This window comes from Fundulus heteroclitus, chromosome 17, assembly GCF_011125445.2.
Source record: "Fundulus heteroclitus isolate FHET01 chromosome 17, MU-UCD_Fhet_4.1, whole genome shotgun sequence".
In the NCBI taxonomy this organism is placed as follows: Eukaryota; Metazoa; Chordata; class Actinopteri; order Cyprinodontiformes; family Fundulidae; genus Fundulus; species Fundulus heteroclitus.
In genome coordinates this window covers 23,764,533-23,778,059 of record NC_046377.1, presented here as the reverse complement: position 1 = coordinate 23,778,059, position 13,527 = coordinate 23,764,533, and the positions used below count along the sequence as shown (strand labels likewise).

Genomic DNA, 13,527 nt, shown 5'->3' with positions numbered 1-13,527 from the left:
CATCTGAGAGACGGAGCAGACATTAAACACTTTCTGAGTCTGATCGGCAGAGATTGTAGCGTCTAGCAGCAGCTGGGAGGAAGGATCGCAGAGGAAGGGGTCTCAGCACCGAGCCCTGAGGAACACCCACAGTTACTCCAGCCACTCAGCAGTCCTGCTACCAAAAGCCATAAAAAGCTTCATCTAGATGCAAAATCCATCAACATCTGCAGTCAGAACTGGTAGCAATCAGAAATAACGTGCAGATGTTTAGCCTGATTTAGAATGAACGTGTTCTTCCTGCCCGGCCTGTTGCTCCTCAGATGTTAACACATTAAAACGAATCTGTCCTGCAGGTCTGTGACCCTAACCGCCCTAAGAACACATTAAATCTGTCAGCATTAAAACCTGAAAGCTGCAATCTGTGCACAGCAGCAAGGCAAATTTATTTGTATAGCATATTTCAGTACAGAGTCAATGCAAAGTGCTTTACATGATTAAAATATAGGAAAATAAAACAGAATAAAAGCAAGTAGGAATGAAATGTAGAAACAAAATAAAACATGGGGAAATAGAAACTAAAAGCAAACATTAGAAACAGTTGGACTACAAAGTTGAACTAATGATGTTTCAGTAAAACAGTTTAACTAGAACAATCGAAGATAATCCTAAACAAATGTTTTTAACTTTGATTTAAAGCAACTCAGGCTTTCAGCACTTTTACAGTTTTCTGTAAGTTTGTTCCAGATCACTGGAGAATAGGAACTAAATGCTGCAGACATTCTTCTTTTAAAGATATGAATTCAGCTATGAATATTTTTTATTTTCAGTTCTCAGTTGAACAAATGATCGTTTTTAGACAAGTTATTATTATTAATGAAAAGTGCAGATGGTCTAAAATAATTCTTTACCAAATTGGCATTATGTGATGAGGAGATATTGATTGTGCAGTATTATAACTATGGGATGTGATCGTGACCTTACAAAGGAATTTAATTCATTTAAGTCAAATTCTACTTAAATTTGTTTATTTTCAATGAAAGTTTGCATTTTTATTTCCCTTTGTTATCCCTCTCTGCAAAGTCGAGGTTTCGCTGTTATTTTTCAGAGTGTGGCTTGCAGCATATACCCACCTGTCACACTTGAAAAAGGAAAATGCTCAGACAGGAAGTGTGGTTGGCGTTTTGTACCGTGAACTCCGGAAGTTTTACTCTTGCTGCTTTGAACGCCGACGTACACCAACAGGTCGGCGCTCCATGCGAGGCTGCAGCGCTCGGCGTGCTGGCGGTGGCGTGTGGGCGTGTTCAGAGTCGAGATCCACATCACAGCATCACATGAAAACATGTGATGACGGTGAAAATGTGAGCTTTCAGAAACAGGAACTTTTCATTGGGGCTACATCAGCCTCAGATTAGGTTAACACGATAAAACCGCATCATCATTACGGTTAATGTGAGCCGTAATATTACAGATTTTAGAAATAGGACGACCTATTTTGTAGCGTATTTCTGTTGTTTGGCTATAAATGTGCAGAAAATGAATGACAGGCTTAAGGCCTAAAGGTGCACAAACATATTACTGGAATATTAATATCTCATTATTGATGCTAAACAGACTATAGGCTTTTGTATTGTAGAGTCAGATGTGCCTGTACGGGCTGTGCCTGACACTTAAACATAAAATGTTCATTGTTTGAAGCTAGAAAGGGAAGCTAAACGGTCTTTAATGTTTTTTTCACACTTTATAATAACCACAAACTGCAGCGCCTCATATGCAGAGTAGATGTTGCAGAGCATGATTGTTACATTTATCACTGAAAAGTGCGGCATGCATTTTTGTTCAGCTCCACCTTCCTCTGACAGCCTTTTAGTAAAAAGCCAGAGCACACATGGAGGTTTTTGGCCGTAATAACGCGACAAAAGCAGGAAAAGCGGAGATGCTGTGAAGACTTCTGCAGGGCAACACACATATTCACAAATTGCTTGTAACCGCAACTAATTATGTCGACACTAAATTGTATTTCCTAGAAGCCTTTCATGAGCGGCGCTCACATTTATTGCACCCCAGGCGGGTCTTTGCGACATGTGTGTTGTGGTCAGTGATATTGCAACGATAAATGTGTGATAGGTCGCTCACATTTCAGCTCCAATCCTTGTTGCCCTTCGCTTTTATAATCTGGATTGCATGAAGGGGAGGGGGGGGGGGGGGGGGGGGGGGGGCTTTTATACTGCTAAATGCACCGCTATACTCGCCATCTGGACCAACAGCTGACATAATACGTTTCATTTATTACTGTCAGACGTTAAAAGGCAGCATGGCCCCTCTGTGGTCTGCCGACACGAACATTTTGACCTCGTTCCTTTTCACCAGAGGTTTCCTCCACCGCGCTGCTTTCTAGACTCGATCTGGATTGTGACCCGGCTGGAGAATCTCTGCTGCAGGCGGGTCCGGTGCCGCTTTCTGATGACAGACTGCAGACTCAGAGCCATGCAGTCATCTATTCCCCCTCTGCGTTTAGTATTTCAGGCCTATTAATAGTCGCTCCCAGCGACTGATACACACACACACACACACACACAGAGCGCATGGCAGCGAGTGGCAGGCTGCTGCAGGGGAGGAAGCCCGTTACAGGTGCTTATTTTCAAGGTTGATCGCACAGAGTGAACCCGGCTCATTTCAGCTCCTGCCGTTTGTCACAGCTGCTGTTTACAACTTGTGAAGCTCTGAAAAGGTGGTTTAATATCTGCTCTGAGGTTTGGCAGGCTTGTCTGGGCGTGAATTAAAGTAACGCAGGCTCTAAACTGCTTCCTGTCATCTCATGTGACGGTTATGATTTCTGAGCGGGCTGCATCAGAAGAAATTTGCTGCTTTTTTTTTTTTTTTTTTAACCCAGCTTCAGAGAAGCAGCCAGAGGTGATAAAATTGTGTTCTTGCAGACAGATTTTGTGGTTTTCAGCGTCCCAGATGATGAAATGTTTCTTTCTTCCTCTCACAGGTTGTTTGATACGTGGAGGGCGGAAAGAAATAAAAACAGCACACTTCCTCTCGGCGTCCTCCCCCTCCCTGCCAGCCTCTCTGTCCTCTGGAGGAAAACGGGGGTAGACGGTGGTGCACTGCAGCAGAGAGAAGGTGCTGCCTCTGGCTGGAGATCAGAAATCCTGACCCCTCACCCTGATTTACTACCAGGACCCGGCTCTGAGGGGGTTTCCTGGACGCTCTGTGGACATCTGTGCAGAGACCAGTGGATCATCTGCAAACATGTCGCCGTTCCTGCGGATAGGCTTCTCCAACTTTGAGATCGATCCGGGTTTGGCGTACTATGAAGAGGTGCTGAACCCTTACTGCGCCGTGTACATGAAGGAAGCCATAGACACAGGTCAGTGACTGCAAAAAAAAGATTATTTTAGCTGCTTTAATTTGCTTTATATGATGATTAAAAATGAACTAAAAAGATCACACCCTGTTATTTCTATGATGTGTTGCTTTATAGATCTTTTAGCCTACTTCATGTTGTCAGACAGGTTCTATTTAAGTACTTTATTCAGTCTGGCACTAATCAGGTCTGGGTGTGACTAATAAAATTAAACAAATAGGGTTTGATTTGTTACTAGATGATTTAATAAGGTGATTGATATAATAGAATAAAATCCATTTTCTAAAGTCATGGTGAGTTTTTGGAGGCACCCGGAAGCTCTAATCCATTTTTTTTCCAATTTGTTTTTAACAATACTATTAAATGAACTGAAAGTGATAGTGCAGATTTTCCCTGCCTCCATAATTGATATTATTGAGTCTGTTGAGGTGGAAACAGAGAACTTGCCCTCCATCCAGGAAGTTGCCCTCTTGATGCTCAGAGAAGCGCCGGCTGCTGGGAATAGAAACGCAGACGCTGTGTGTCATTTTAAGGAGTATTAGAGGGAGCGTCATGGTTCTGGGAATAGAAAGCGTTTATAGACCAGCACCACTAGATGCTGGAGCCCTGAATGCTTTACAGTCATGAAAAAATTCAGTTTCTGCTCCCTCACTGCATCTCAGTGAGATCTGGGCTTTGACTAGGCCCAGGACTCTCCAGCTGCCAACCCTCTGCCGGTCCTTGGTGGCTTTCCTGTTGCATTCTGGGTCGTCGTCGTCTTCTAGGGTCCAGTTCTGCTTCAGCTCCCATGTTTCTGCAGATGTGTCTCACATTTTCCTCCAACTCCCTCTGATGTTCAGTAGAAGTCCTGCTGGGCTTCATGATGGTGAGCTGCTGCAGGAGACCAACCCCAAACATGACACCTCCACCTCCATGCTGCACAGCTGGTGTCAGGTTCCTGTTCTGGAAAATAATGTCACACATGTCCTCTCTTCTGCTCTCCATAATTATTCAGCTTTAGACCCAGAAGTTCTCGTCTTTCTCTACGCTCTGGCTGACCTTCATGTTTTTCTTAAAGAGCAAAGTTCTCCTCCGTCCTCAGCTCCCATGAAAGTTAAAGAACCTGCTGTAGGTCCCCTGATGACGTCTTAGATGTTTAAAGGCTGTGTGTTGAGTTATTTTGAGGGAACGGTTAATCTACACGGTTACACAAGCTCTTCACCGGCTACTTTACATTGGATCAAAGTGTCACATCTTCAGGGTCCCATGAAAGGATCAGAGAAAACATTCATAGATGTGTTCTCAGGTTTGTGAGAGGCCGAATGTTAGAAAAGCTCAGGGTGTTTAATTTGTTCACATGACGGTAATTCTTGACCGTAATGCGACGCTAAATGTGTTTTCTGTGGGGCTGAGAGAGCAGCAGCAGATCAGGAGGGAATGAATTGAACTAATTTAGATTTTAAAACATGACAACTTGCCAGGTTAGGTCTCTATGCACTGCAAAAGAGGACTAAACAGAAGTTAAATTGTCTTGAAATGAATGTATTTGCCCTTGATTTGATTAGGTAAATAAGATTATTTGCCAATGGAATGAGTATTTTTACTCCTAAAATAAGATAATTAGATATCCTCCACTTTAAATAAGATGATGGAGACAAATTGTTCCATTTTAAGTGCAAAAAATCTTATTCCATTGGCAAATAGTCCTATTTACCTGCTCAAATCAAGAACTAATACTTTGATTTCAAGAAAGAAATTCTTATTTTTAGTTCTATCTTTGCACTGTGCACTGTAGAATAAAAACATGTCTCCTTAAAAATAAAAGATCCGCCACATTTTGAGCCAAATGAACATTTAGTTTTGCTAAAATTATTTGACATCATGTTTATTGGACGTCTTTCTTGGTGCTTAGGTTTAAAAAAAGGATTAAATTCATTTAATTTTCTAATTAACGGAAGTAAAACACCACGGAGGACAGATTACGGTGAATTTTGGCCACGTCCATGAAGGACATGTTCAGCTCTGTGAAAACAGTGAATGTGGGGCGTTTGTTTTAATTACGGAGAATAAAAGCGGGAGGAGGCCTCTGACGTTTTCTTCCAGCCGGGTCACAGAGACATCAGATCAGATTTGGACGTCTGGTCCAAAAGTTCCACCGTTATTTCAATATAACCTCAAAACGCAGCAGATTCCTCGCTCTTGTTATTTATTAATAAAATCTGAAGTGGAAAGAAAAACTGAGTACACCCCATGACTGAATGGTTCATTCATTGTAGAAATAACATCAAGTTAATTTTCTGTCTGACTTAATGAGGCTGTCATAATGTTCTGGAGAACTTCTGGTCCAATCTTCTTCACAACATTGTTCCTTTGTTTACGTGGACCGGGACTTTGACTAGGCCAACGGTAACACATTGATTCCAGTTTTTTCAGCTGTTCTGTTGTAGACTTGCTGCTGTTTTTGGATCATGGTTCTGTTGACGACCCAGTTTGGACCAAATACCTGGTGTTGGACCCACATTTGAGTCTAGAGTACTTTGAAGAGAGGAGAATGTGGTCTACTCAGGGATTTTTCAGACTATAAAACGCACCGGATTATAAAATGCATTACATATTCTTTAAGTGTGTGATATCACCCCACCCCTCCGGTAGGGAGACCAGATGTCCCCGATTTCCAGGGACAGACCCCGTTTTGGATGATCTGTCAGATTTTTGTGTGCATTGTACCACATAAAATCAGTCAGTAAGCACAACTTTATTCATATATATAAGGCGCACTGGATGTAAGGCGCATCATACATTTTTGAGAAAGTTATAGGATTTTAACTATGCCTTATAGTCTGATACATACGGTAATTGATGAAGCTGGCTGCTTCCCTCCTAGATCCTGTGAAAGCAGCAAGGGGTGTACTTTATAGCAACATAATAATAATAATAATTAATAATAATACGTTTTATTTAGAAGCGCCTTTAAAAGCACTCAATGTCACTTTACAAATGAAGATAAAACAACAACAATAAAACAAATAAAAGTTAAAATCACAGAGAATAAACAGTGTTGAAGAGGTGTGTTGTGAGTCTGGATTTAAACAGGTGTTAATATTACGGACGTCTGACGGGAGACAATTCCAGATTTTGGGAGCAGAGCGAGAGAAAGTTCAGAGAGATGGATTTATGAGGAAGATGTGAATGAGCGAGAGGCTGAAGTGACATGGAGGAGATCAGATAAGCAAGGAGGAGCGAGGTTCTAGATGATCTTGAATGTAAAGAGAAGAATTTTTAATTGAATTCTAAGTTTGACCAGGAGCCACTGAAGTTGCTGTAAAACAGGGGATGTGATGAAATGAAGAAGCGCCTGTAATGTTTAGAGCAGCTGAGTTCTGGACCAGCTGGAGCTTATGGAGGGTTTTATGTGGGAAACCAAACAGTTGCAATAGTCAATACGGGACGTGACAACACTGAACAAGTATGGAGGCAGAGTGAGGAGAAATGGAAGGACGCAAGCATTTAATACTGTGCAGATGGAAATATGCAGACCAAGTGATATTATTGATATTATTGAGCTGTCGATGGAAAGAGAAAAACTGTGTATTTTGGATAATGTTGATTTAGTTCCTACAAGGAGGAGCTCTGTTTTATCATCGTTTAATTTTAAGAAAATTTGTAGATTTTACTTCAGATAAACACATGGTGAGGGAGGAAGGTGGAAGGACAGAGTTAGGATTGCTAGATAGGTAGAGCTGGGTGTCATCTGTGTAGCAATGAAGCTTAATGTGAAACTTAGGGAAAATATTGCCAAGGGAAGAAGATGTATGATGAAGAGCAGAGGTCCAAGGACAGAGCCCTGAGGTACACCAGAAGTTACAGCGGAGGACAGACAAGGCAAGGCAAGGCAAGGCAAGGCAAATTTATTTATATAGCACAATTCAGTACAGGGACAATGCAAAGTGCTTTACATGATTAATATATAGCAAATTAAAACAGAATAAAAGCAAGTAGAAATAAAATGTAGATAGAAATTAGAACAAAAAAGTGGTGATTCAGTTAACTAGAACAGTTGAAGGCAATCCTAAACAAATGTGTTTTTAATCTTGATTTAAAGGAGTGCGACCAGGAATAAAACCAGGCTAAGGCGGTATGAGAGAAACTAATAGAAGATAATCTGTGAGGAGGATAGTAAGGGAGATGGTGTGAAAGGTTTAATTTAGATCTAGAAGGATGAGGATGGAGAATAAACTTTGAGCAGCCTAGCTTTTCCCACACAGTGAAACCAGTTGAAGAACGTCAACATAGTGTTGCGCTAGCTGCGGCTCTGCTGATGTCAGCCTTTTTAATCGTGAAATAAAAATAGTATGAACGTAAGGCTGAAACTCCTCGGTTGTGTAAGATCCTCACTCCGTGTCACAACTGTGACGCCGCAGATATTCCTGGCCTCCATCCGGCTATCTTTGACCTCTGAGTAGGCGTGAAGGGTGAAGCTAAAAACAGCCATTAGGAGGAAAGAGGAGGCTTCTTCTCTTTCTTCTCCTCGTCTATGAAACCAAAGCTCTCCAAAGTCCCAGAGAGCCATCTGATTTCCAGTTAAAACGTGTCATTTGGTTTCATTTCACTTTTTGGGTCAAACCTGAATGAAACCGAGACGAGCGATAAAGGCAGCCAGTGGACCGTGTTGTTCACCTGTCTGAAGTATCTAAACCTGCTGGAATGTGAGGAATCATAGAGAGACAGATGTGCCGTCCACCAGCCAGCTGTTGGGTTCAGGCGATCTCCTCATCAGAACCTCATCAGAACCTCAATAGAACCTCATCGTGACGTCATGAAGCAGGGTGATGCAACTTCTCCTTCCTGCCTCAGCGATGCCACCTCCAGCCGAAGAGAGGCTTAAATCGTTCTGCCAGTAGGTGGCAGTAAGACTGAAAGTAGCTAAAGGTAAAATCGTCAGTGAAGAAGATTTTAAAGTTTTATGAATCAAAATAAAACACAACGTCAGCTGTTTTCTCTGTATCTATTGATCATTAAATGCAGGTATCAGTTCTGTCCACTCAGGACAAATAGTGGAGGAGGAGCAATGTTTCTGTGGAGGCTGAGTAAAAATACTACGTTATAAAAATACTAAGTTTAGGACCATTTTTACTCCAGAAAGCTTTCAATGTTATTTTTTTTTTTTTTACCAAAGCTGGGATTTCTTTATAACTCAGCCAGTCCAGAAATAAAGTTGCATGACTGAATCTGGACGCATGTTTCACATGAAAATCTGTCATGGAGACGATGGAGAAATCTGGCAGCTTCTTGCTTTTAAAAGTTCTCCTTTAAAACTTTAACCCGGCAGTATTTTGGTCCTGATCCTGCCGCCTGCAGTGTTCACATCACAATGTGAAACAAAAACTGTTTGCAGAATGAAATCCTGTCTAATCCTCGCTGGTTCTACAAACAAGCAGGCTGACGGACTCGATAGAAGAACCCGGTGCAGCCCGTTCTGTCAATCAGTCTGTGGTTCTAATGGAGCGCAGTGCACGGTTCTTTTAGATTTAATGTTTTTAGTCAAAGCGCAGCGTCTTTCGTGGCTTAAAGCCAGGATATTTAGTCAGGATGGAAATGTGTTTCTGCAAATGTTAAAGTAAAATAAAACCGAGACGTCGTTGGACATTATGAGAATGAATAATTAAATGTGCCGTTCAGCCCAAAGTCAAAATGTCAGAGGCTTCTGTGGCTTTTCTCACAGATAACAGGAAACCAAAACTCTACGGTTACAAAAATTCATGTTTCTGTGTAGGAAATAATTTTCCACTGCGTTTTAGTGTTTTTAAATTCAGACTTTTTTACTCTATTTACACAATATTAAGATACTCTTTATTTCATTTTTTTTATTCATATAAAATATATTTCAATTTACCTAGATTTGATTTTGATCATCTTTATCTTAGTTCAAATGTATTTTAATTTAATTTTGTTTATTTTAACTTTGTTTTTACTATATTTTACCTTTACTTAATTGTTTGCTTGGTTTTCAGTATTTTAATATATATATTTTTCCATATTTTAAGGACTTTTCTCCTGCAGCTGAAGTTCAGTTGTTTCTGTTAAGATGATCCATTTCTTTCAGCTCCATATCGTCGGCTTTCATCTGTATCACATACATAAAGTTTCAGCTTTCAAAACACAGAAGTGACATTATATATTTAATTTCTTCTTAGTCTCTGCTTCTTTCTCAGAAAGTTTCTCTGTAAAGGTAATTAGAAAACGGTCCTCCTCCCAGACTCAGCTCTGACTCAGTTGTAGAAGAAGAAGAGGCCTCAGTGGCAGGAAACAGACGTTTTGAAAGTTTAAATGACGCTCTGAAGTCTAAACGTCATCTTGTTTCATATCAAACAGGAACTGGCTGAGAAAGTGTCTTAAAGGGATACAGCCACGTAATACGCTTATAAAAAAAAGACTAAAAATTGTTTGATCATGATGATATAAGGTTATATACACCAAGCCTCCATCCTGATAATTTTTTGATGGTCCTTTTTGAGCTGAAAAATAATTCAGTCTTGGCCGCAAATATAAACAGATTTATACAGACGTGGCAGATCTATAATAATTCCGGTTTGCTTAATTAATAAATTAAAATTACCGATCTACAGCAGCTTTAAGAGCATCTTATCAGAACATTTACTCACGTCAGTCAATCTGAGCCTCGGCAGGTTTAGCTTCGGTGAACACCAACGTTCAGACTGGATTCCCAGAGACATTCCAGTCTTTTCCCTCTTGGACTTTTTTCCACTGTATCTTGGACGTTTCTTCATTGTTTTGCTGGGATATGCTAATAGCCGTTAGCCGCTTCCTTGTTTTAACCCCTGGTGCAGATGTGCAGTACGTACTTCTGTTAATATGGTAAAAAGTCTTTATTTACTGACAAACTGAGCAAAAAGAAAGCATAAAACACCAAAATAACAACTAATATGCCAGCAGGACGTGACAATCTTTAATAAAAACTGTATGCAGAGTGAGCTACTGGTGTATAAATAAAAAAATCAAATACCACGGCTCTGCACCTTTAACTCCTGGTGTGTTTTAGCCTGGTTCTGGTAGAGAAATGGGTGCCATGGGGTTTTTAGACGGCAGGTCTGGGTGCGACATGGAGGAGCCCAGTAGCTGCTCTGGTGGCTCAGTGGTGTAATGTGACCCCAGATCATTTAAAGCATGTCACATCAGCTGCATCAAGCCAAGAAGAACAGACCCCTGACCTGGCCGCTCCATGTGAAGGTGCACACACCTCCAAATTGCACATATACGTTGGTCACTATAAAACTGAGGGGCGTTCTGAGAGTTTCAGGTTGCAGCTGAACGCAGAACGCATCTTCAGGCCCAGTTTCTCATGGCCACACCGCACTGCTCCGCTCAGTTTAGAGTGTCTCTGGGACAGATTTTATTTTTCAGGGCCTGCCCGGGTACCTCTTTTTTTTTTATTAACATGTTCTCCTCGCCTCGGCCATGCCTGTAGATTACTCCTTAAAAATATCCAAGACAGTCTTGCATTCATGTTTCATTTATAATTTATTTAAAGTGTCAAGAGCGGGTTTAAGCCTCACGCATCGGAGAGTCTAAATCCTGCAGGATGGAGAACTTCTGTGTGAAGGTCTGATGTTTTTATTCCTACGGGACAGTTTCATAAACGGCGAGGACGGTTTTAGTGTCTCTGAACCTGCAGCGACTGGAGCTCAGCTCGGTTTCTGTGAGCGGCAGACGTTCTGTGAAGTAGCCTGGGAAACTACGATCTAAAGAACCAGCCTGGTGTCTCTGCAGGGTTCCTTAAAGGCTCCTCCTAAGCTGGAGCCAGGTTTCTCCAAATACCAGAGGAGCGTTTCAGTTCTGCTCCGTTCCTCGTTGTATGCGAGTGGAAGTGAAAGGACACGTTTAGTCTGTCCTGAGAAAATGTCCAACGTGTCTCTGAGTGAGGACCAATGTTGTCGTTTGCAGACAAGGGCCAGGTCTACAAGCAGAAGAAGCCCACCATGTACCCCCCGTGGAGCACCACCTTCGACGCCCACGTCCACCCGGGGCGCATCATGCATGTGATGGTGAAGGACCGCACGGCGGAGCTCAAGTCGGAGGCCACGGTGGCTCTGGACTCGCTGGCCGTACGCTGCAAGAAGGAGAACGGCAAGCTGGAGATCTGGGTTAGTGCAGCACAACGTCTGAGCTTCAGCGCTGGGTTTGTTTTCTGGGTAGGTCCAAACCGACCGGTCTGGTCCGGTCTGTTCTGGTCTGGTCCGGTCTGGTCCGGTCTGGTCTGGTCTGGTCTGGTCTGGAAAAACAAAGGTGAACAATTAAAGGTTTAATTATCATGATTCTGGATTGATTCAAGTTCTAGTTTAGTTCTAGTTTTCAGAACCAGACGTGTTTAGTCCATCCATCCATCCATCCATCTATCCATCTGTCCATTCATCCATCCATCCATTCATCCATCCATCCCTCCTTCTATCCATCCATCCATCCATCCATTCATCCATCTATCCATCTGTCCATTCCTCCATCCATTCATCCATCCATCCATTCATCCATCCATCCCTCCTTCTATCCATCCATCCATTCATCCATCCATCCCTCCTTCTATCATCCATCCATCCCTCCTTCCTTCTATCCATCCACCCATCCCTCCATCCATCCATCTATCCATCCATCTTTCCGTTCATCCATCCATCCATCCATCCATTCCTCCATCCATCCCTCCATCCATCTATCCATCCATCCATCCATACATACATACATACATCCATTCCTCCATCCATCCATCCATTCATCCATCCATCCCTCCTTCTATCCATCCATCCATCCATCCATCCATCCATTCCTCCATCCATCCATCCATCCCTCCTTCCTTCTATCCATCCACCCATCCCTCCATCCATCCATCCATCCATCCATCCATCCATCCATCTATCCATCCATCTTTCCGTTCATCCATCCATCCATCCATTCCTCCATCCATCCCTCCATCCATCTATCCATCCATCCATCCATCCATCCATACATACATACATCCATTCCTCCATCCATCCATCCATTCATCCATCCATCCCTCCTTCTATCCATCCATCCATCCATCCATCCATTCCTCCATCCATCCATCCATCCATCCATCCATCCATCCCTCCTTCTATCATCCATCCATCCCTCCTTCCTTCTATCCATCCACCCATCCCTCCATCCATCCATCCATCCATCCATCTATCCATCCATCTTTCCGTTCATCCATCCATCCATCCATCCATCCATTCCTCCATCCATCCCTCCATCCATCTATCCATCCATCCATCCATCCATCCATCCATCCATCCATACATACATACATACATCCATTCCTCCATCCATCCATCCATTCATCCATCCATCCCTCCTTCTATCCATCCATCCATCCATCCATCCATCCATTCCTCCATCCATCCATCCATCCATACATACATCCATCCATCCATACATACATCCATTCCTCCATCCATCCATCCACCCATCCATCCATCCATCCCTCCTTCTATCATCCATCCATCCCTCCTTCCTTCTATCCATCCATCCATCCATCCATCCATCCATCCATCTTTCCGTTCATCCATCCATCCATCCATTCCTCCATCCCTCCATCCATCCATCCATCCATACATACATACATACATACATCCATTCCTCCATCCATCCATCCATCCATCCATCCCTCCATCCATCCATCCCTCCTTCTATCCATCCATCCATCCATCCATCCATCCATGCCTCTGCTCCAACACACCAGCTTTCTCTGACCTCAGCTCATCAGGTCTGAGCTCCACGTTACTGAGGCGGTTTATCCATCTGACTCATGGATGTAGGGCAAGAACATAGGATCTGAGACCTCTGCTCTACGCAGAACCTCAGTGAAAAAGTTACACCGCCTTCAAAGCCCATGTTAGGACTTAGTGGAGAAACCTTCATACGCAGCGCAGCACTGGGACCCGTCCTGCAGGTTTCCTCACATCCCAGGAGGGATGCTGACCCACTCCTCCTGGCAGAAACTCTGTGAATCCTTCAGCTTTTGTTGCTGCTGCTCGATACGCTGCAGCTTCTGTAGGACTGAGATCTAAAGACTCACTTAGCCACTGAATTAGTGTCCTCCTCCAGCACTCATCCATGACCATCGTCAGTGTTCTCCTCCTGCATTTCACAATATTTCAGAAATATTT

At 42.7% G+C, this 13,527-nt stretch overlaps 1 protein-coding gene across 2 annotated transcripts in view; it reads left to right on the top strand.

The window, feature by feature from the left end:
* The first annotated feature begins 3,078 nt into the window (after positions 1-3,078).
* Positions 3,079-13,527, top strand: part of prkcq (protein kinase C, theta) — a 28,662-nt gene continuing 18,213 nt past the window's right edge. The window contains exons 1-2 of one of the 2 annotated variants that reach the window (XM_036149183.1): positions 3,079-3,355; positions 11,294-11,493. In XM_036149183.1, the coding sequence (XP_036005076.1) occupies positions 3,238-3,355; positions 11,294-11,493 (318 nt within the window). In that variant the 5' untranslated portion in view covers positions 3,079-3,237. The remainder of the gene's footprint in view (positions 3,356-11,293; positions 11,494-13,527) is intronic. The other variant, XM_036149184.1, reaches the window with a different exon arrangement.